Source organism: Cucumis sativus, chromosome 3 (assembly GCF_000004075.3).
Source record: "Cucumis sativus cultivar 9930 chromosome 3, Cucumber_9930_V3, whole genome shotgun sequence".
NCBI lineage: Eukaryota > Viridiplantae > Streptophyta > Magnoliopsida > Cucurbitales > Cucurbitaceae > Cucumis > Cucumis sativus.
The window spans coordinates 2,217,207-2,237,988 of NC_026657.2; the positions used below are offsets into that span (position 1 = coordinate 2,217,207).

Below are 20,782 nucleotides of genomic sequence, written 5' to 3' on the forward strand. Positions count from 1 at the left end.
TTAGTGTTTTGCTTAGGATGGGATGGAGTATTTTGTGTCTTGAGAATGATTATACTTGGAATGTGAGTTTTCTTCCATTTTTCGATTTTGACATATCAACAACTAAAATAAAACATTTTGCCAAAACCTTTAAATTTGCTAGTTTTTTTAGTCACTTCTTTATTATTTGAAAGTTTTTTTTTAAGTTACGACAATTGCAACGTGAGGATTGGAATACTTTCAATATCAACATATATTTGAAGAATTTGACATTCAAAGACATCAATTGATTTTTCAATTATCAAAATAACCAAAATGTTCAATGAAAAAATCAAGCATGACTCAATTTGACATATTATTTGTTAGCGTGAAATAACTAGCTAATGCTAATGTATGTCATACCAATCTTCCTTGTCAGACATCCTACAATGTGGATTGTGTTAAACTACCACAAAAAATAGCTATCAGTGTTGGTAGACCATCTGACAATTGCAATTCCCTTGCTAGAGAACATGTTTAGGTCCAAATGTGCACTAGGGTTAGTAACACAAAACATAGCAATGGAACATGCAAAGAGCCAATGTCATCCAACATCAATAGCAATCAACGCCAACAAATGTAAACAAGTTAAATATGTTATTTTTCATAAACTAAGTACAAAAACTAAAATTGCATAAATTCAAGTCAACAAGAGTTTAACTCAATTGACACCATTATACTATGAAGATCAAAAGGTCCATAGTTCAAATTTTCACCCTCTATTTGTCTTAAATATATGGAATAAACTCAAAGTACATAGACCAAAATTATATTTTAACATAGTTATACACATTTGCCCACCTCATCTCTTGTGCGAAAATTGAAACCAAAGTTCAATTATACAACACAACTAAATTTGTCAAAACAAGCATAACTTACTTATACAAAATTATTTTAAACTACATAAATCCATGCTCTCACGTCATTTTAAATTAGTTTTAACTCGACTCACATATCAATGTATTAGCTATTAAAAGAGATGTGATACGAATATTTTGTGGATCGCACCATACTTTATAAATATTTACGAGTAATATATTTCGAAAACATTAGCGATAAATAAATTTGGGGTTTAATTAAATTTGATGTTAAAAGAAAGGGAAACGATTTCCAAATAAGCAATGGGAAATATTAACAACACAAGCGGGTAACCTTGCTAAGCTGACAGCTCTTCTGCCCGCGGCTCGGCAAAAGCCTCCCAAAACCCACACAAACTTCTTCCATTGTTGCTCTTTTCTTAAACCTCTACTCGTTGCTTCAAAACCCTAGAGATGGAGGAAGAAGAAAAAGCTGGGCCTCCCAATAAGGATTTGTATGCTCTACTCCACATTTCACCCGAAGCATCCGACGAAGAAATCCGAAAAGCTTACCGCCAATGGGCTCAAGTCTATCATCCTGACAAATATCAATCTCCTCATGTATATTTCCCAATTCACACTTACAATTCTCTTATTGTTAATCGATTCTCAGTTATCTGGATTTCAATTTTGCTTTCTCCAGTGTTTTAAGTTAAGTTTGTCGTTGTTTGACGTTTTTGTGTTATTTTGCTCTTCTATTGAACTTATTTGCGATCAGGGATAGTTGGCCGAACACTATCGTGGCTTAATTTTTGTTTAATAGTAAAGTGGAATGTGTTTGATTTAACTGAGTTGCATTGTTCATGGCTTTTTGATACGTTTGATTTATTTTCTTCAGTGGGTTTAGCCATCTTGATCTTTTTCTTTTAAAAAATTATTGTGTAATCTCACATTTGTAGGTTGTCTTGCTTTTTGGAACATACAAGGTAGCAGAGTTATTGATCAGTAATTTTGTGAATGATTTTTTCTTTTTAAATTGCAAATAGGTAGTGTGCTTAATTTCATAATGGAATACCCTATAAATTGTGTTAAATCATTATATAAGTTCTATTTCTGTTTTCAGAATCTTTAGAATAAGATAATACACGCAGAAACATATTTCCATTTTTATTTTACACTTACTGGGATATATGGAGTGAAGGTGATCCCTTTGGGGGGGTAATTTATAATAAATAACACGAAATGCGTCTTGATGAAATTTTGAGTATCTACTAGTTTTGATCCTGTTGTTACTGTCCTTGTGAGACTTTTTTCATTTTTTTTTTTGTGTTTGGTTCTCTAGATGAAAGATATTGCTACAGAGAACTTTCAACGAATCTGCGAAGCATACGAAATCTTAACAGATGAGAATAAAAGACAGATATATGACATCTATGGCATGGAAGGATTAACCTCTGGTCTGGAACTAGGTCCAAAGTTGAATAAAGCAGATGAGATAAAGGAGGAACTTGAAAGATTACGAAAAAGGAAGGAACAAGAAAAAATTTCAGCACATTTCAGACCTTCTGGTACCATACTGGCTAATATGTCTTTGCCACATTTTTTGGAGGGCGACGGCATCATGAGAGGGTAATGAAATCTTTCTGTTCTGTTCCCCACCGTCCATTTCAGTTTAAGCAAATCATCATTACAGTGCATTAGGTACAACATTACATGATTTCACGAGGCTGCCATAAGTAGTTTGAAATAGTTTCTGTGTCACCTCTAAGTTATTTTTGAATTTCACAAAATTTAAGGGTAATTACAATAGTTAGCAATTTTAAAGATAGTAATTAAGTGTATAGCAACATTTAAAAAAAATTACAAATATAGCAAAATCTATCGGCGATAGACTCTTGTGGTATGAGATCCAGTATATATTATTGAAGTTTGTCCAGTCTTGTTGCTATTGTGTTATTCATCTACTCATTTATTTGTATACCATAGAATGGCCATGACAAGTGAAGTCCAGTCTCAAATTTCAAAAAGTAATACCGTTGGAGTAGGAGGAAATTTGGCAGTGACTGGGAATGTTGGTGGTGGGGCTGCTTCTGCAATGTTTCGTCATCAATTTTCTTCAGTTTCTTCTGTAGAATTTATGGCTTCAACTGGTTTAAGATCACTTATTGGGATGCAAGCATCTCGGTGAGATATTTCTTCCCCTGAATCTTTGATGACTTTAGGAAAATTTACTCTCTAACACCACATCTACCTCTCACTCTCTTTCTATTCTATTTGTTCAGTCATCTTACATTGCACTCAACAGCATCAATGGGTATTTCAATGTCATTGAAAGATGGATCATTGAATCTGTCCAATTCTTGGACTCGCCAACTTTCTGAAACAGCAAATGGAAATGTAAGCTCCTGATCCCCCGATTGTGAATATGTGCACAAATGGTACCTGAAGGCATGGAATAGCTTATCATCTAGACTTGTAGTTTCTTAACACTGGATGTGCTGCTTGCCTTGCTTCCTGAATATTGCCTTCCCTTTTTTTAGATACAACTTATTTTAGGCCCAGAGTCATCTGTTGCAGTTGGGTGGCAGAAGAAAGAAGAGAAAAGGTCTGTTGCAGGAGAGGTGAAGGTATTCTCTTTCTGTGCCTGTCAAATGTTCCTTGGTTTTGATCATGCCCTAGTACAAGTTGCTAAATTCATATGTTCTCTCAATAGTATATTTTGTTTCCCCTTTAAGATTTCATAATTCATGTTTTGTTGACTGCCGTTTTTCCTTAGCACTACTCATGTGTTGCGCTTGCAGTTTAGTACAAGTTCATTTGGGGCATCTGCTCATTATACTCATCGCTTCTCTTCAAAGTCTCATGGCCGAATTGCTGGGAGAGTTGGAAGGTAGCTGCTTGAAAGATTGTTGTCAATTTGTCCAATGTTTACATTTTTCCTGATGTTACCTGTTTTCTTTCCCTTTAAGTTGTTAATAACATAGTAATTGTTAGAACATGCTGCGTTTAATTTATCTTGGAGTTGGCCATTGTTGATCAAGGAACTTATGAAACAAGTATTTGTGGGCACAACTTAAACAAGAGCACTGAAATTTATGGAAAATGCTAATTTAGTTACTCATCAGGAAATTCGATGGGAAAGACTAGAGGAACCTTTCTTGGTAACTCTAGAAACCTTAAAGAATTTTTTCTTTCTTTTTCGGACGCATTTAAATGCATTATTTCGAGATGGTTTTCCCTTTGCATAGGTTTTGTAATTACTCTCCTTGATTTATGCCACTGGAATTGATTTGTATGCTCCGTGACCATTCATTCGTTTTTCACTCTTTTTTTTGTTTATGGAATGTGTGATATAGGATGATGGCCGAACTAGAAATAACTGTGCTTGTGCTCCACATTAACCTTTAGCTCGGAGTGTGCTTCTTGGCATTTCTATTTTGCTGACTTTAGTTGTTAAAATTGCAGCACCATGCTTGAGCTTGAACTTGGTGGTGGGAGGAAATTATCCAAATTCAGTACAGTTCGGATGTTGTATTCAATTGGCATTCAGGTAGTCGGAGCTTCATGTGTGGAAAAATAAATTGATTACTGTGCACCATTTCTTGAGCTTGCATGCCTGTTTCCTAATGAGCGCTGAAGAATTATTTAATCTTCTGGATGAAAGTTTGGGCTTCTAATGATTCGTGAATGCTCAGTGTCTTTCTTTCTTTTATTCTATTCCTTGAGGATTTATTCTTTGATGGAAACATGTTTCTCAACCTGTATAATTGATTCCTGTTTTTGGTTTTACTTGCTTCATTGTTTATTTGTGTTTTCACTTTTCCAGGGCATCTTTTGGAAGTTTGAGTTGCATCGTGGAGGCCAAAAATTGATCATTCCAGTTAGTTTGATCTCTAATTTTCTCTTCTTTTAATTTTTGTATGCTTGTGTCTGTGTTCCAACTTTCTAATCTATTTTCTTTAACAGCATCGTGGAAGTAATAATGAAACTTGCTTACTAGTTAACTGTTTAGCTATGATGGATGAACCATAAACTTGCATTTCATATGAGTAAAATGCGAACACTTTGAAGGACCTATTAGAACTTTCCTTTGGATCCTTTGGTTTGAAAGAAACAAATGGACATTCAACAACAAATTCCTCTCTGTTGGTCTTTGCTTGGGGCCCAGTATTTATTATAAAGAGAAAACCTGTAATTTCTGGATTATGGAATCCAAAAACAATTAAAAATTATTTTAAAGAATAAACCCACAGATCGAGGCACTGGATTCATTTTATTATGTTGAAAAAAATAGAAATTGGATCAGTAAGAAACCAAACAGGCCCCTAACTCCTCAAGGACCTTATAAATCCATCTGTATTGACAAGTAGACATCCAAGCCACATATTTTGTAGCTTCTGCAACTACCGCATATCAATTGTGGATATTCAATTGTAATATGTGATGGAAATTAGGATCTTTCGGAATTCTTGATGAAATTGTGAAGTTTGAATTTTGCAAGTCTAGGGTTTGGGGTCTGTTTATTTACTTCTCTTTAAAATTTAAATGGTAGTGATGTTCCAACGATTTAATGTGTTTCTTGTTCACTGTTCAGGCACACGATATACTATATATTGGCACTTAGACTATTTTAATGATGCACCTTTTTTTTGCAGATTCAATTTTTTTGTCTTTTGTTTTTTTAATAATCTTTTCTTAGTTTATATCTTGGTTTATTATGTCTTATTCTTTTTCCGATTTGCTATTTATGCAGATTCTGATTTCCAGGCATTTGAACCCCATATTTGCAGCTGGAGCATTCATTTTTCCCACTTCGGCATACTTTCTGCTCAAGGTTTTCTACTACCAAACGTTTCACCAAACTAAGCTAATGAATTGGTTTGTCATTTGTGCCATGTTGGAATTAGGAAAAGAGAACAAAATCAGGCACACCATAAAAAATATTGAACTGTAGTTATTCAAACGCATTTTAGCTTTGAGATTGCTTGTAGGCTTTAGATTTTTCTATTAGTTCCCTGACTAACTAGTGTTTCATTTTATCTCTTGAGATTTGTACTAAGAAGTAAGTGGAGGTGAAAACCATTGTAGTTGTTTCTCTCCTTTTCTACTAATAGTCCTTCGATGTTTCTCTTAACTTAAATCTTCTGTGCTATGATTGCAGAAATTTTTGGTAAAACCTTATTATCAAAGAAGGGAAAAACAAAAGGCTTTAGAGAACATGCAAAAAACTTCCGCTCAGGTATTTATTTCTTGTACAATTTATGAAGCTTTTGAATACATGTAGCCAATCTGCTTTGTTTTTATCTCTGTAAGATTCCATAGATTGGTGTGTGTGTGTGTATGCATATTTCTGTGTACTTCAGTGAAAAAGATGAATTTAAGAGGTTAGGTTGCCTACATGAAACTCTAAATATTACTATCGTCTTTATTGCTACCATTGTTTGCTATGGGTGAGTGTAGAAGATGATAGGCTTAGTTCTTGGACGTTGAAATGTTAATTTCTGCGGCTTTAGATTCTTTTAGGCAACTTTCCACAGTATACAGAGTACCCCCTCCCCCATTCACTTCTTTCCTTTGAATCACATAGCCTACTTGGAAGTGCGTTCTATCTTTAAGTATTTAAAATTTTTTATTGGCGATTTCTGTATTTCAATTTTTTGATGCAGGAATTGAGGCTTTAATATGTTGTTTGTAAATGCAGGTACTAGAAGCAAGAGCCGGTGCTGAGAAAGCTCAACAGCTACTGCAGAATGTTGCCAATAGGAAAAGAAACAGGCAATCTGAAATTAGTGGACTCGTTATTACTAAAGCAATTTATGGAAATCAGAAGGATTTGAAGAAAAAGGACGAATTAAAGGAACCAAATGACGAGTTGTCTCTAAGCATTGTAGATGTGACTTTACCACTAAACTTTTTGGTTAATGATTCTGGGCAGCTAAAGGTATTTTCTTATGCCTTCTTCATTTCCTGTGTTTTTCTAGATATGAACAATACCAATGTCATTTGGAAAACGACATGGGCACTTACGATTGGCTTTAGACTATTATGGGGTTGCATGAGCTTGAGTGTCAGTGGAAATAAAAAACCATGCGGTCTTGTCTGATGGGTTATTTGTGCCATTTTGCTCGTGCACAAGGAAATCATATTAGATAACATGGGATTTCGTCTCAAAACCAATTGACAATAAGAGGGAGTACCCATTTATGTTATTAAGATTGACTCATGAGGTCTCTTGATTTTTCGAATGTGGAATCTTCACTAGAACTAGAATCTATTCCCATGCCACAAACTCATGATCCAAACAAATTCAACTTCTTGATTTTCTATTGAGTTGAATTAAGTCAAATAAAAAACCAAACTGCCTGAAAAGTTAAATGTCAGTACTCACTGTATTATTATGTCGTGGCTGAATGCTGGAAAGGGGTAAGTAGTTTAGAAACTTCCTTCCATGGGATCAGACTCGTTGACTTTAGCTAGGTGCATACACAAAACATACGTCATAAGTGAGTAGATGCACCTGGAACTGGTTATTTCATCATGCCATTCTATCTATTTGATGCAGCTCCATGAAGGGGTAAAGAAGTCGGGTATCATGGGCTTTTGCGATCCATGCCCTGGAGAACCAAAACAATTGTATGTTGAGTATACCTTTGGTGGCCAGACATATGAGGTAACTATACCAACAATCACGAGTTCTCAAACGAACACTTTTGTAGGTTTAGTTATTTTAGTTGCTTTTAAGGTTGGAAGGTATTAAGCAAGGTTTTTCTATGTAGGTGGTTGTGGATGATTATGAGGAGTTGCTAATACCAAAGCCATTTCAGTGAATCTTATGCCAACATTAACAATTCACATACCTGGTTACCTCTAGCAAATTTTCATGCTTCATCTGCTTGAGGTAATTCATCTTGGTCGATATAATTATCCCTTAAAATGGTCACATTCGTTTTATAATAATTTTGTATTTTAAAGGTTTCAAAGCAAGAATTCTTTTCCCCCTTACATTGACAATTTCTTCCCATGGTGAAATAAAATCCATTTTTGTGAATGTAGGATATCTTGTTTATTGTTCCATGAAATTCTAAAGGGGGGATGAAGTGGACTGTGAATCATATTTTAAGAGTGTTTCTCGAAGAATAGAAATTTGGATATGAAAATTAATTCTATGGATCACACTTGAGGAGGGGTATTCTTAGGATCTTGTTTCATTTCCACCAAATTAAACAATCTTACACTAGTCCAAAACCCAATTAAAACATGTTCTACACATATCTCCTTGACCATAGCGTTACTAATCAACTCCATCTACCCTTATATATGTTTGTGCATGTATGTATATATATATATACACATTATTTTGTTTGATAAATCCAATTATGACAGTTACGAAAATGTATTTAGACTTCATACTTGTATTGATTTGGCTTTTCGTAATGTCTTATGTTAGCACAGTCAGCTCTACTAGGTTGCTAATTGCTATGTTGTTGATCACCAAGAGGACGTAGATTCTGGGGAATTTAGCATTTGAAATGCTTAAGCATGTGAAAGTAACAAAATCTGTGAGAGAGCAGAACTTATAATTCTTAGCTAAGTTGCTAGAAAACCACTATGGAATCCTTATTCATCTAGTATAGGGCGAGGTGCTTTAGTGGATTCTTGACAGATTTATCTTCAGGAAACCTGTTACCAAGATTTCAAAATTGATTAGAGCATAGAAGATTTCCAATCTTGTTCTAAATGAAGATGTGTCTGTTTCAACCAATATATGGCTTAGCAAAAGATATCTCTAATCATACTGGATTTTCTGTTTCACAAGTAGAGTTCACTTTTGTACTTAAATTTAATGATGTATTTTAGAGTTTTCATGGTTTCTTGGTTCAATAGATGTGGGTTTATTAGAGAAATCAAACCGTCAAATTGGTTTCTATGTTTTGAATAAAGTAGGTGATATTGAGTAGCTTTTGGATTACAAAAACGTGGGATGAGAAATCAAATGGTCAATTTTGGAGAGAAAATAAACGTTATTATCTATTATGTTATGTTTAGTCGTGTGGAGTCTTTTATTAATTCATTATTTTATGTTCTACATGGTTGGTTATTAAATAATACATTACATTAGTTTGAAGGGAAAAATGAGCAACACATTACTTGACATTCTTCAAATAATTATATCCTAAGGTGAAAATGGACCAAATTAATATATATAATTAGATTAGAAGAATGTAATTTTTAAGCATTTTCAATTATAGCAAAGTGATTCAAAATATAGCAAAATTTTAGATTCTTTATCATTGATAGACAAATATAGATAAATGGAGTATAAGATTTTTTCATAGAGGTTAGAAGTAGACCGTGCAGAGATTGATGTAGCAGGAAAGTTGCCATTACTTTTCGACTTAGAAACTCAGTGAAGCTTTTCGGGACACATGAGTTTCTACAAGAGATTCATCAAAAGATTTTCCTTGATTACTAGTACTCTTTTTAGTTTTTGATGATCTTTAAGATTAAATCAATCTAAAAAATGTAATCAAGTATCCTTAAAGATATTGAATAAAAAATTTGGTTATATGTTTACCTTTACAATAAACATTTTCAATTTTATTTAGCTCAAATTTGGATAATATGAGAAGATGATGATGGACTCTTTATATCCTTATTGTTCAAATTTCACATGCTTCTTAACCTTTTAAATTGTATCTTTAGAGATTCAAAACACATAAAATAAATAAATAATTGTATCCTAAATTGTATCTTTAGCCTTGTAATTTTTTTTAATTTTTTTTTTGTCTTTTTCTTTGGATTCTAAAAATAAAATTGCTTATTGATCTATTCAAGTACAATTATTCAAATAACTTTTAAATTCGTTCGAAAAGTATTGTTTACAATTTTGAGTTCTTCAAATTGGCCTTTGAACCTCTTTAAGATCTTTCCTATTATAATGCATAGTCTCAACTACAACCATAAAATTTAGATAAAGATTTTTCAAAATAATTACGTGCATCTCGAGCATCTTCTATTTCATGCATTCCATCAAATTTTTTAATAATAATTTGTCACATGACAAATTTGGTTTTTTCTCTTGTTTTTGAACTGTTTTATTATTTTTTTTATGCAAGTGGTGAGAAGGAATGTATAAAGATGCGTGATGTCTGAGATACACTCGAGTATTATTTATTTTTTCTTTTATTTTCATAGTTCAATCAAGGTAATGAAGTTAAAATCATCACTCATTTAGTTCTTCTATCAAACCTAATACAAACACGATCCAATTGATACAATATTATGTGTGAGCTATCAAGAGGTCTGCAGTTTAAACTTCACAACTCCTTATTATAGTAAAAAGTCATAACGACTTTGTGTGTTTAGTTCTTGAAATTTTAATTTCGCACCCAATAGATTTATGAATTTAAGAAAGAGTACATTTTAAATTATGTGTCAAGAGATCGTTTATGATATTAAGATATACAAAAAAGAAAATCCATTAATCAATTAGATATAATATTGAATTCTACGTCGAGAGGGAACCTAAACTTTCAACGGTTTTGGTAGAATGTTTGCATATTTTAAATAAATCAAGAACCAATTAGACACACAGTTAAAATTTCAAGAACCTATTAAACGTGAAACTAAGTTTAAGATTCTATCATCTTAAGTTTTGGATTTCTATCATATAACTTATAAAGGTCGGTACTCAACAACATAAAAACCTAAAAACTTGTTAACTAAATTTATAATTTAGAGATAGTTGCAAATATAATAATTAGATTCAAAATATCAGCATAGTCTATCACTAGTAGTCCATGTTGTAAATATTAATCTATCACTTGATAGACTTTGCTATATATATACATAATTATTATTCATAACATTTCCTTATTCAGGGTAATTATTTTATAATTTAATTAAACTAACAAAATAAGTTATTTTTCTCTTCACAAAACATGGAGAGTTTTGTATGATATAGGTTGATTTGTTCAAGAACTAAACCTTTAATTTGAAGATGTAGTAGAAGTACTAAAGTTTTGAGTTAATTACTATTATTATTAAACATATAGTTGACATTATCTTTTTCTTTTTGTTTGGTAGGTTGTCATCATAAAATGAAGTGTTACAAAGATAATGATAGCTTAGGTGTAAAGCTTCAAAAGCTTTCATAGATTTATTTTATTGAATTAGCAATTTCTTGGAGAAGTAAGAGAGAGTTTGGTGTTCTTTCTTGGCTTTTCTTTTCTCTCCTCACCAAACATGACTTTTTATATTCCACGCTAAATATCCTTAGAAAATAAAGTACGGTTTTTATGCCTTTCTTATCTATACATCAAATCAATTTACGTTTAAATTGACGATATTCTTTTTCAAACAATTAAAAAGTCAATACAAACATGTATTAAATCTTCGATTTAACCATATTTATTATCTCATTCCTACTCTATTAAAGTTCTTAAAAATGAATTTTATTAAAATTATATGTTGAGTTGGTTTAAACGTTTGAAAAGATTCAAATATTTTAGCAAGTTTGGTATTGAAATCCAAAAATTATACGATTGAGATATTAGATTCTTATAAAAAAAAATTAAAGAGATGTTTATGTAGTACTTATATTTAACATGAGACGTACATCATGATGATATAATTTACAAGATAAATCTTATTCACATAGTACATGTTCATTATTTTTAACTTTTGATTTTTTTCTTTTTTGGTATAGATGTGAAAATCATTTCTTTTTCTTATGGACTTATCTGACATGAATCCTATTCAAAAACATTTTTGTACGTATCTTAATACTATTATTTTCTGTCATATTCTCAAAAGAAAAACAAATCTACTCATACATCACTCTTTCATCTAAAAAATATATTTTTAGATAACATTTTCTTCTTCATTCAAATCTTGAAATCTTGAACGATGAGGTTCACAGTTGTATTGTTTGTTGGAATTGACTTTGTTAGTTAAAAAAACTTAGAGAGACAATATCTCAAAAAAAAAAAAAAAGAAGAAGAAGATAAGAATGAGAATGAATTTGGTAGGAATAGATGGGGAGACCCATGGTTAGTTCTTACCCACCTGAATATTTATATCTATCTATATATCACTTTTAAACTTCTATATATATATATAGCAATGATGTAAACAACAATTCAATGCATAAAATATTTAATATTCCCCACTATTGACTACAAATAATTGGTAGTGTTCAAAAATCTCATCCAACCAAAGACCTTCTTCTCCCTATCTCCTTCACAAATACCTTTTTCTCATGTTTTCTTTTTAGTTCTCACCAAACAAAGTCACACTCTCCCAACTTTTAATTATTATTTTCTTTTCAACACTATTTTACAATAAAATCAACCAAATTCAATTAATGATAATGACAAGATGAGTCAAGAAAAAGTGATTGAAACTTGGAGTTACTTTCATTATATTTATTTGATTTTCTAACCTTCTAACCAACGTCTAAATTTATTTATTTATAAAATTTTGACCCAATGATACAATTATTAGATTAGAATTTTAATTGATACAATATAATTTTGTCCTATATATTTTTAGAATTATTCATAAAGTTAGTTGGCATTTCCCATGCAAGAAAATGACTTAGGGTTGGTGGTGAGGAAAAAGCCAAAAAGCCAAAATAATAATAATAATATTCTTGAATGGTGTAGGTAGGAAAATGGGGACATCCATTTTTTCTTTTTAATATTTATTTAGGTTTCAATTATAATACCTATTTCTTTTTCTCTAACTCAATTTATTTATTTTATTCATTTGGTTCCTAACAAAAGAAAGAAGAAGAAGAAATATTATGCATATTACTATTATTGTGTTTCTTTCATATAAATGAAAATGAAATATTTTGGTTTTGAATTAGAGTATGATTAGGTCAAGGACATGTTGTTTAATTTGATGAACAGTGAATTTTATATTATTAAAGAGATCCATAAATAAATAATTAAATACAAAATTAGAATTTTGTGTGACCAAAAATCAATAAATATTGAGAGTAGGCAATGAAGCACACACAGCTGTTGGCTTTTGGAGAAATAGGTAAATGACATAATAAAACGAGTAAGAAGTAGGGAAGCCCCACACATTCCCTTCTCTCATCCTAATACCCTTTTTTTCTTATTATATTTATATGTTTTTGTTCCGTAATAATTCCTTTTTCTTTTTTAAGATTGCTCAAGACGACACACAAAGTATTGGAATATGGGTTGACCAACCTAACCAGGTCCAAACTGACATTCAGTAGTCTCACCAGAAACGTCCTAGTATATTTGGACACCACTATTGTTACATGGAACTGTAGATGTGTATTAAATAGTAGATTTATAAATCACCTATTTAACCACTTTAAAACGGAGGGTGAGTATCTCAAAAGTAAAAGTTCGATATGACAGTTTTCTTTTGTGTTTGACTAAGTTAGCCACACCTAAATATGCTAATTTAAACATTAAAATGTAGAAGACCCGACACTATACTCAAAATGAAAATAAATTTTATGAAATATAATTTTTGATCAAAATCAAGGTCAAGAGGAAAAAAAAATCTTTTCTTTTGTTCACATAAAGTACTAATTTACATGTGTGTGTGTATATATATATATATATGATAAATTCCTCCTTTTTAGCTTCTCTCTCTTACAATGCTAACAAATTAAGTACATCCTTTTAATTATTCAAAATGGTTGTTTATTAATATTAAATTATTTTTTAAATTGATTGCTTTTGATATTTAATCATGAAATAGAATTAAATTAATATGAAACTGATTTTAAGCAGGATTTTTTTAAAAATATATATATAACAATTTAATAAAATATTTATATTGTACTCCACATTTTAAAATCCAACAACAAATAAATTTTAGTAAAATATTTTTGAGATAAACATAGATAGACTGGTATTTGTGTTTAATTATCTGAGATAGATATACGTAGAATTTTATCACTCTTTATCTTTGCTACTCGTGTCTATCCGAGATATCTATTTTAAATAGACACAAATAACAATTTATCTATGCCTATCCAAAATATACAAATAGTACTCCTCAAGCACTATCAGAGTCCACTGTAGTTGAGGACAAAGCTGTAATTTTTGCATTAATAACATTTTTGCAATTATCTCCATCTTCTTCTTTTAGGTCTCAAAATTGTAAAAGGAAAAAAGTTAAAAATGAAATAGGTAGGGGAATAACACACCTAGAGAGAGAGTGAGATTTTGTGCAAATCTAGTGAGAGAAATGTTGGGTTTATCATCTTGAGAATTTAGCCAACATGGATAAATTTTGGTTGGAGTCGACCATAGACAGTGTGGGTTCACTTCAGTGATTTGTTTTCGACCGTGAGCAGTGTAGTGTTCCAAATTTGGCACAGGTTTGGTTTCAACCAAAAAGGCCAACAAAAATAATAAGTTCATAGTTTATAAAAATACAATATTTACTTCAATAAACTATTTTTTTAAAAATAATTTAATATTTTGTTATATATTGGTAAATTGTAAATTAAAATGGTAATTAGTAATTTGCTTTAGTTGTTGGGGGCAGTAATATAGTTTTTATTATATATATATAATTTTATTGAGAAAAAATCACAATTAGATCGGTAGGTCGGAGCTTTCTTCTGAGTTTGGTAGCCGCCGGTGGGCCACCTTTCACAAGGGCCCATTAGCCCATGGGCCCAACTTGCCTCGTCAGCATATGAAGAAGCTTTCTTTTAATAAATAAAATTAGGATTAAGATTTTAAATTTAATAAAAATGTGTTTTTAAAATCATTAGAGAGAGTAACAACAAAAATTGAAGTAAAGTGATGGAGGTTGAATTTAATTTTTGAAATTTATCACAAACTATTCTCTTCTTTTTTTTAACGAAAACATATAAAATTATGGGTAGATGTACCATTTATCAACTTAATTTTCAAAAATTAAAAATGTGAATAATTAAATAGTATTCAAAATAGTGATTTATTTTTTTTAAAAAAAATAAACTTTAAAATAAGAGTGAAGAAAAAAGAGAGACATAATTCTAATGAATACTGATTGGCAGCTAGCAACTCTAAAATAAGATTAGGTTTAATTCACTTTCTTTCTTTTGTATTAAAATAAAACCTCAGAGTGTCTTACCTAAACTCATATTTGCACTTTTATTAAAAGAAAATCAATCAGTTTTTAGAAGAATAAAAATACTTTATAATGTGTTACGCCTACTTTTTATGTTGTTATAATATAATAAAATTAAACGATAAAGAAATCTTAGAGAGAAGAAACTGGATTTGTAAAAAAAAATAAAATCTTACACACCGATATAGTACTTTATCACATATTTTCTTTGATGTTTAAGTCAGAGTGTGAATGCTAAAGAGTTTAAGAGTATAATTCAAGTTATACCCATATGAAGCTTTAATATAATGTGTTTTTATAGAGATGATCAACTAACTTTGGTTGTTTCGATAGGATTTCGAGATAGTTTTAGGATAATTATATAAGTTATATTAGACTAAGAGGGTGCCTTATTTCACATTTGACTAGGGTCAACGACCTTGACAACCTTGATTGATGTTGAACATTTTTTTGGTCTAGGTTGATGCTTCGAGCATGTCCCATCAATTATTTATCGAATTCATTCGAGGGTGATATATTTGACTCAAGTCATGCTATATTCTTTACTTTGTTTACTTCTTTTCTTATTTTACGTCAATTTATGCTTTGTAGTTCAAAATCATCCCCTAACAATATTAATGAATTTATTTAGAGATAGAGTTTCAAGTTTATAGTCTTATTAGATATATAATTTAATAAACTTACATCTTAAAAATCAATTCAAATTTTATAAATTTGAAGTTATAATTTAGACACAAGTTTAAAAGTCTATTTAAGATAAAATTGAAAGTCTAAAAACACCCCTCTTGAAAAATTAGATACAAAATAGATATAAAACTTCTTATTGGACAAAGATATAATTTTATATTTTCCTTATAGGACATTGATGAAAAAAATAAAGGGTAACTTTTTTTTTTTTTTTTCTATTGAGAAATTTTGTAACGTTCTTTAAAATAATACTTTTGGTAGGTAGGAAGCAAAAGGAGTTGGATAAATTTAATTTGTCCAAATTCAAAAACTTTCGAATAGCAAAGTGAATCAAAATGCTTATAAAATATAGTGAAATTTTAAATCCATTTGTTTTTATTATAGATAAAATCGAAAATTTTACTATATTTTCAACGATGGTGTCATTTTACATTAGTTTTTCAAAAGTTACATAGGCCTTCTATTGTCTACAATTTGAAACTAAGACTCTAGTGGTGTTATCAAAATGACTTAAAATAAAATTATCATGATAAATAAGAAAAGAAAATAGCATATATTTTGGTGAATAATAAAATTGGATTTAAATATTATTTTATTCTGAACTTTATTTAACTTATTTTTATAACGTCATTTTTAATTTCTATACATTCAACTTTAGGTTTATTTTCGTCTCTATATCTTTAAGAAAGTCATTTTGAACACTGTAATCTTAAAATCTCATTATTTGAATATCTATTTATGAGATCAAGTCCTTTTAGTGAGAGAAATGAAGGAAGGAACTAAATAAAGTGTAAGGAAACATGTAGTAAGATTTAGTTATTGAGTACAATAGATGGTTTGCGATATCTGAGTTAAGATAGGCATAGTCTTGAAACAAAAATTTGCTGCCATATTTGAGCGAGTAAGATATTCTATTCAAGTAGAGTAATGATGTGACTTAGATGTCATGTAATGTCGTTCATATCAAACATTGCAAAATGTGTAATCAATAATATATTAAAAGTATATATATATATATATATTTTGGAAAGACATTGATAGAATCATCTCACCCTCTAGATATTAAAATTAGTAATTTAAGAGAGAGAGAGAGAAGAAGAAGAAGAAAAAAAAATCTTCAATCAAAATCATGAATATAAATGTAGTTTTAGAAAATAGTTAGGAATGCATAAAATCAAAGGGAAAACAATAATAATGGAATGGGTGGGTATAAATAAATGGACCATTCATGCTCCATAATATGCATCCTTTGGATTTTTCCCTCCTTAAATTTTAAATTTCTCATTTTATTCTTTTCTTATGGACCCATTTTATTTGTTTGTAGACAAATTAAGATTCTTCCTTTCTTTCCATACCACCAACTTTCTTTACCTTCTTATAAATCAAAAATCCTTTTTAAATACTTGTAATATTTCATAGGCATGAATGAATCAAAATCACACATTCACCCGAGATTGACTGTAAAGATATGAAGGTATAATTAATAAAGACTTAAGAAAATTATTACCTACAACAATTAGGTGTCAAATTCGAATTTTGAATTATGGGCTTGGGGTGTTTCAAAACATGATAGAATGAAATTTGATACAATGATGTTCAAATACTAAGTGGATGGATATATAATGGTGTGGAACTATAGGGGTTTGATTGAACTACCCCTTTTACTTTAATTTCATATTTATTGAATCACTTTAATTTGAAAGGAATTATATGTATAGGTTAACATATAAGAATAAATCAACTAATTTAGACATGTGCTCTTAATTTAACTCACGTCCTCTTCGACCACATATCGACAACATTCTCTCAACTAATCCAATACCTTTCCCTAAAACTCAAACATTCACTACCTCTTCCTCAATCCAACCAACCAAGAGATCAAGTTAATTCTAGATCTGAATATCAACAATAAACAATTTACAACCTATCATCGCTTTAAAAGACACAACTCTACCTCCCTCAGAAAAATGCTACCTCACCGTTGAATATATTGAGAAGTTTTTTTTAGGAGAGTACTCAAAAATATTGTTGATAAATTGGCATTGGTATATATGATCAACCAATATTGATAATGAAGAAACTATATTACATATTCTTAACTGAGTACATTCCATTCCAAGCCTCAATTCATTCGTTATAATTTAAAAATGCATTTTTGTTTTTAAAGTTTGAAGGTAACTAAAATTGCCTTACATAAGTAAACCAATCATATCTAAGACGGATTTATCTAATAAAATCTTTAACTATTTGATAAAGTGGATTTTTACTTAGGATAGAAGTAAAAAATTTGCAATAAGCATTTGGGAAACTTTCCACTTTGGTTATTGTAAAAAAGGGTTTGAAATGATTCCATTTGGTGATTCATTTATTGTTGAAATATATACTCAAATTGTTTTTAGTGCAATAAGAGAGAATCAAAGCAAACAGCTGGAAATTTAATAGCAAATCTTATCTAGGGAAAGTCCATTCATAGTTCACAAGATAACATAGGGTTTAATAAAACAATTTTTTTTTTTTTTTTTGAAAAAAGCCCTCTTTTCAAAACCAAACCCTTTTAACTTTTATTTGTGAAATTGATGTTTCCCCCACTTTTTCTTTCTTTCTTATTTTAAATTAATACATTTAAGATAGCAAAGATTTCAAACATTAGAAGTTTAAAAAAGGATAGCATTCATGTCTCCATTAGTTAATTACTTGAGTTATACTCTTATTACTGATGGTCTCTTTATTTTGTTCTTTTTTAGTTTCACTATTTATTGTAGGAATTTTTTGATATGTTGACGATTTGTTCCTATCGATACAATGAAATATATTGACAAATCTAATTTTTGCCAACTCATTTATTATGTAATTTGGACATATTCTCATTTTTGTTGATGACAATATGTGCATGACAAGAACATTGAGTTTAGTGGCAACTTGCATCATATTGAATGAGTTAGGTTTAGATTGACAATAATTACCGTTTTAGCTAATTATTTCTTTATATACACGTAAGGATTTCATAAATACTTTATATACTTCTCTCATATACACGATCCAACGTATATCTATTTTAAACTAAACAACCTATTTATAATGCACATTTCTTCGTTCGAAACTAAATGAACAAAAATAATTTGACATTTTATGATTTTTAGTGGATTGAAAGGAGTTACGTTTAATTTACCTATATCTTATATCTTTAAAAAGAAGAAGAACACATCTTCAAACGTTGATATCTTAATTGTTTAGAAATTGACGTATATTATCGTATTCTATCTTATATGTATTTTGGAAGTGTTTCTTTACCTATTACCCAATTTAATTAAGATAAAGAAGAAAGGTTAAATTATAGTTTTATTCTCTCCATATAGTTTGGTTGTTTATATCTTACCCTTTTATATTATATAATATTTAGTTTCCTTGTTCAAGTACATAGCTACTGCTTTTTTTTTATAAAGAAACTAAATGGTAAAAAAATCAAAATACGAAATTAATCAAGAGAAAGATTATGAAATAACATGTTATTATTTGATCTTATCAAAATTAATATTAAACCCTAAGAATTAAATAAATATGTATATTCAATATTCAAAATTGATGCTCTTTATAACTAAACAATAATAACAATTTGAGAAAAATAAGTAGCAAACAGACAAATTTGGGTTCTGTTCTACAATCAATAAATCAACTGTCATAATAAATTACAAAATAAATAAATTAATAAATACATGCATAAATAAATATTTTAATAAACCAAATGGCATTTTCTCCATTTTCTCCTCTCAAATTATAACACTCTTTTTTACTCCTTTTTTTCCTTATAAATGTATTTTATGATTTATTACCTTATTTTCTAATGTCTAAATTTATTTTTCTATTTTTCAGTCAATTTTAAAATTAGCTATTCCTATTAGTTTAGGATTAACTTTAAAAAAGAGTTGTATTTAATATTTTTTTATAATTTTTTAAAAAATATTTACATTGTGTTTTTAAAATAATGGAAAATTGTCATTGATGAAAAAATAAATAAATGGATAAATAAAATTATTTACAAAATATAGAAGAAAAAAAAACTTTGTAGTAGATTGATTTTGCTATATTTTATTCATAATTGTAGTATTTTTCTATTTTAAAAAATAATCCATATAATTGGTATTATTGTTGTTTTTATTTTCTCAATTTACATAAAAAAAATTCTATCTAAACTAACCTAATTATAAAGATTAGTTTGATATTTGATTTTAGAAACTTGAATTTAAAATATAGGATAATTATATGTATAACACAAAAAACATATATAATAAAATATTAAAATAAATGGTAAAATGTTGGATAAATTTGGTTATATTTTAAAAATAGTTTCAATATTTTGTTATCTTTTAGACCGTTGCTTTAATATATATATATATATTCACATTTGATCAACCATTTCTTTTATAAAAAAATTTATTGGGTAGAAAATCAAACCATAGCGGTTTTTGATGGTATTAATATCTATTAAATTTTCATCATATTGACATTAAATTTTCATTTGTAATACTTATATTACATGTAGAACTCATAATTTAATAATTTTGAAACGAGTCGTTTATTTTAGTTGCATTTAAGTGTTTTCTACTGTAAATATCAAACAAATTGGATTAACAACCATAAATTATCAAACATATATTTCGAAGTTAACATATGAACAAGATCAAATTACAAAAGAGAAAAAAAAAACATAAATTGTGAGGATAATTTTAATTATATCTCTAATTCGAAAATTTAAAGTTTTATTTCAAACAAATATGGTAGTTAAATTATTTTAGATGAAAAAAAATGGTATTAGAATCATGGTTAGAAAAATAAGCATAAACAAAAGAACAAAACTTTGAAATCAAACAAATTATGCACAAGTATGATTTATAGATGTGGCGTATTTTCATTTTTTTATATGTGTATTTAAATTTGTTCATATAAACAAATAATGTTTTTACGTCCATGAACGTATTGATAAAACTTCACAGAGATTAGTTTGAAAAACCAATGGAAACAAACTCATAGTTTGGGAATATATTTTATAATTTAAACCTACAAAGAACTAAAAAGATTTATTAAACAAATAAGCTTTTAAAATATGAACCAAACTTTTAAATTTTTTTAAGGAAAACTAAGCTTATAATTTAAGAAGATAAGGA

The 20,782-nt window shown here is 29.2% G+C and overlaps 1 protein-coding gene across 4 annotated transcripts; it reads left to right on the top strand.

Moving 5' to 3' along the window:
• Positions 1–1,127: 1,127 nt before the first annotated feature.
• On the top strand, positions 1,128–8,696 carry LOC101219828 (chaperone protein dnaJ 13). 4 transcript variants are annotated; one of them, XR_004215624.1, is made up of 14 exons: positions 1,128–1,436; positions 2,158–2,444; positions 2,802–2,999; positions 3,098–3,212; positions 3,356–3,442; positions 3,617–3,705; positions 4,281–4,365; positions 4,642–4,695; positions 5,569–5,649; positions 5,977–6,054; positions 6,517–6,756; positions 7,378–7,485; positions 7,592–7,713; positions 8,263–8,696. XR_004215624.1 is itself a non-coding variant. In XM_011652099.2 (13 exons), exons 1-13 carry the CDS (start codon positions 1,290–1,292, stop codon positions 7,640–7,642), a joined length of 1,620 nt encoding a protein of 539 aa, XP_011650401.1. In that variant the 5' UTR covers positions 1,128–1,289; the 3' UTR covers positions 7,643–7,863. The 4 variants fall into 4 exon arrangements, 1 of the variants encoding a protein (XP_011650401.1); XR_004215623.1 differs by having other exon boundaries at positions 8,268–8,696; XR_004215621.1 differs by lacking the exon at positions 8,263–8,696 and adding an exon at positions 7,869–8,011.
• Positions 8,697–20,782: the final 12,086 nt, after the last annotated feature.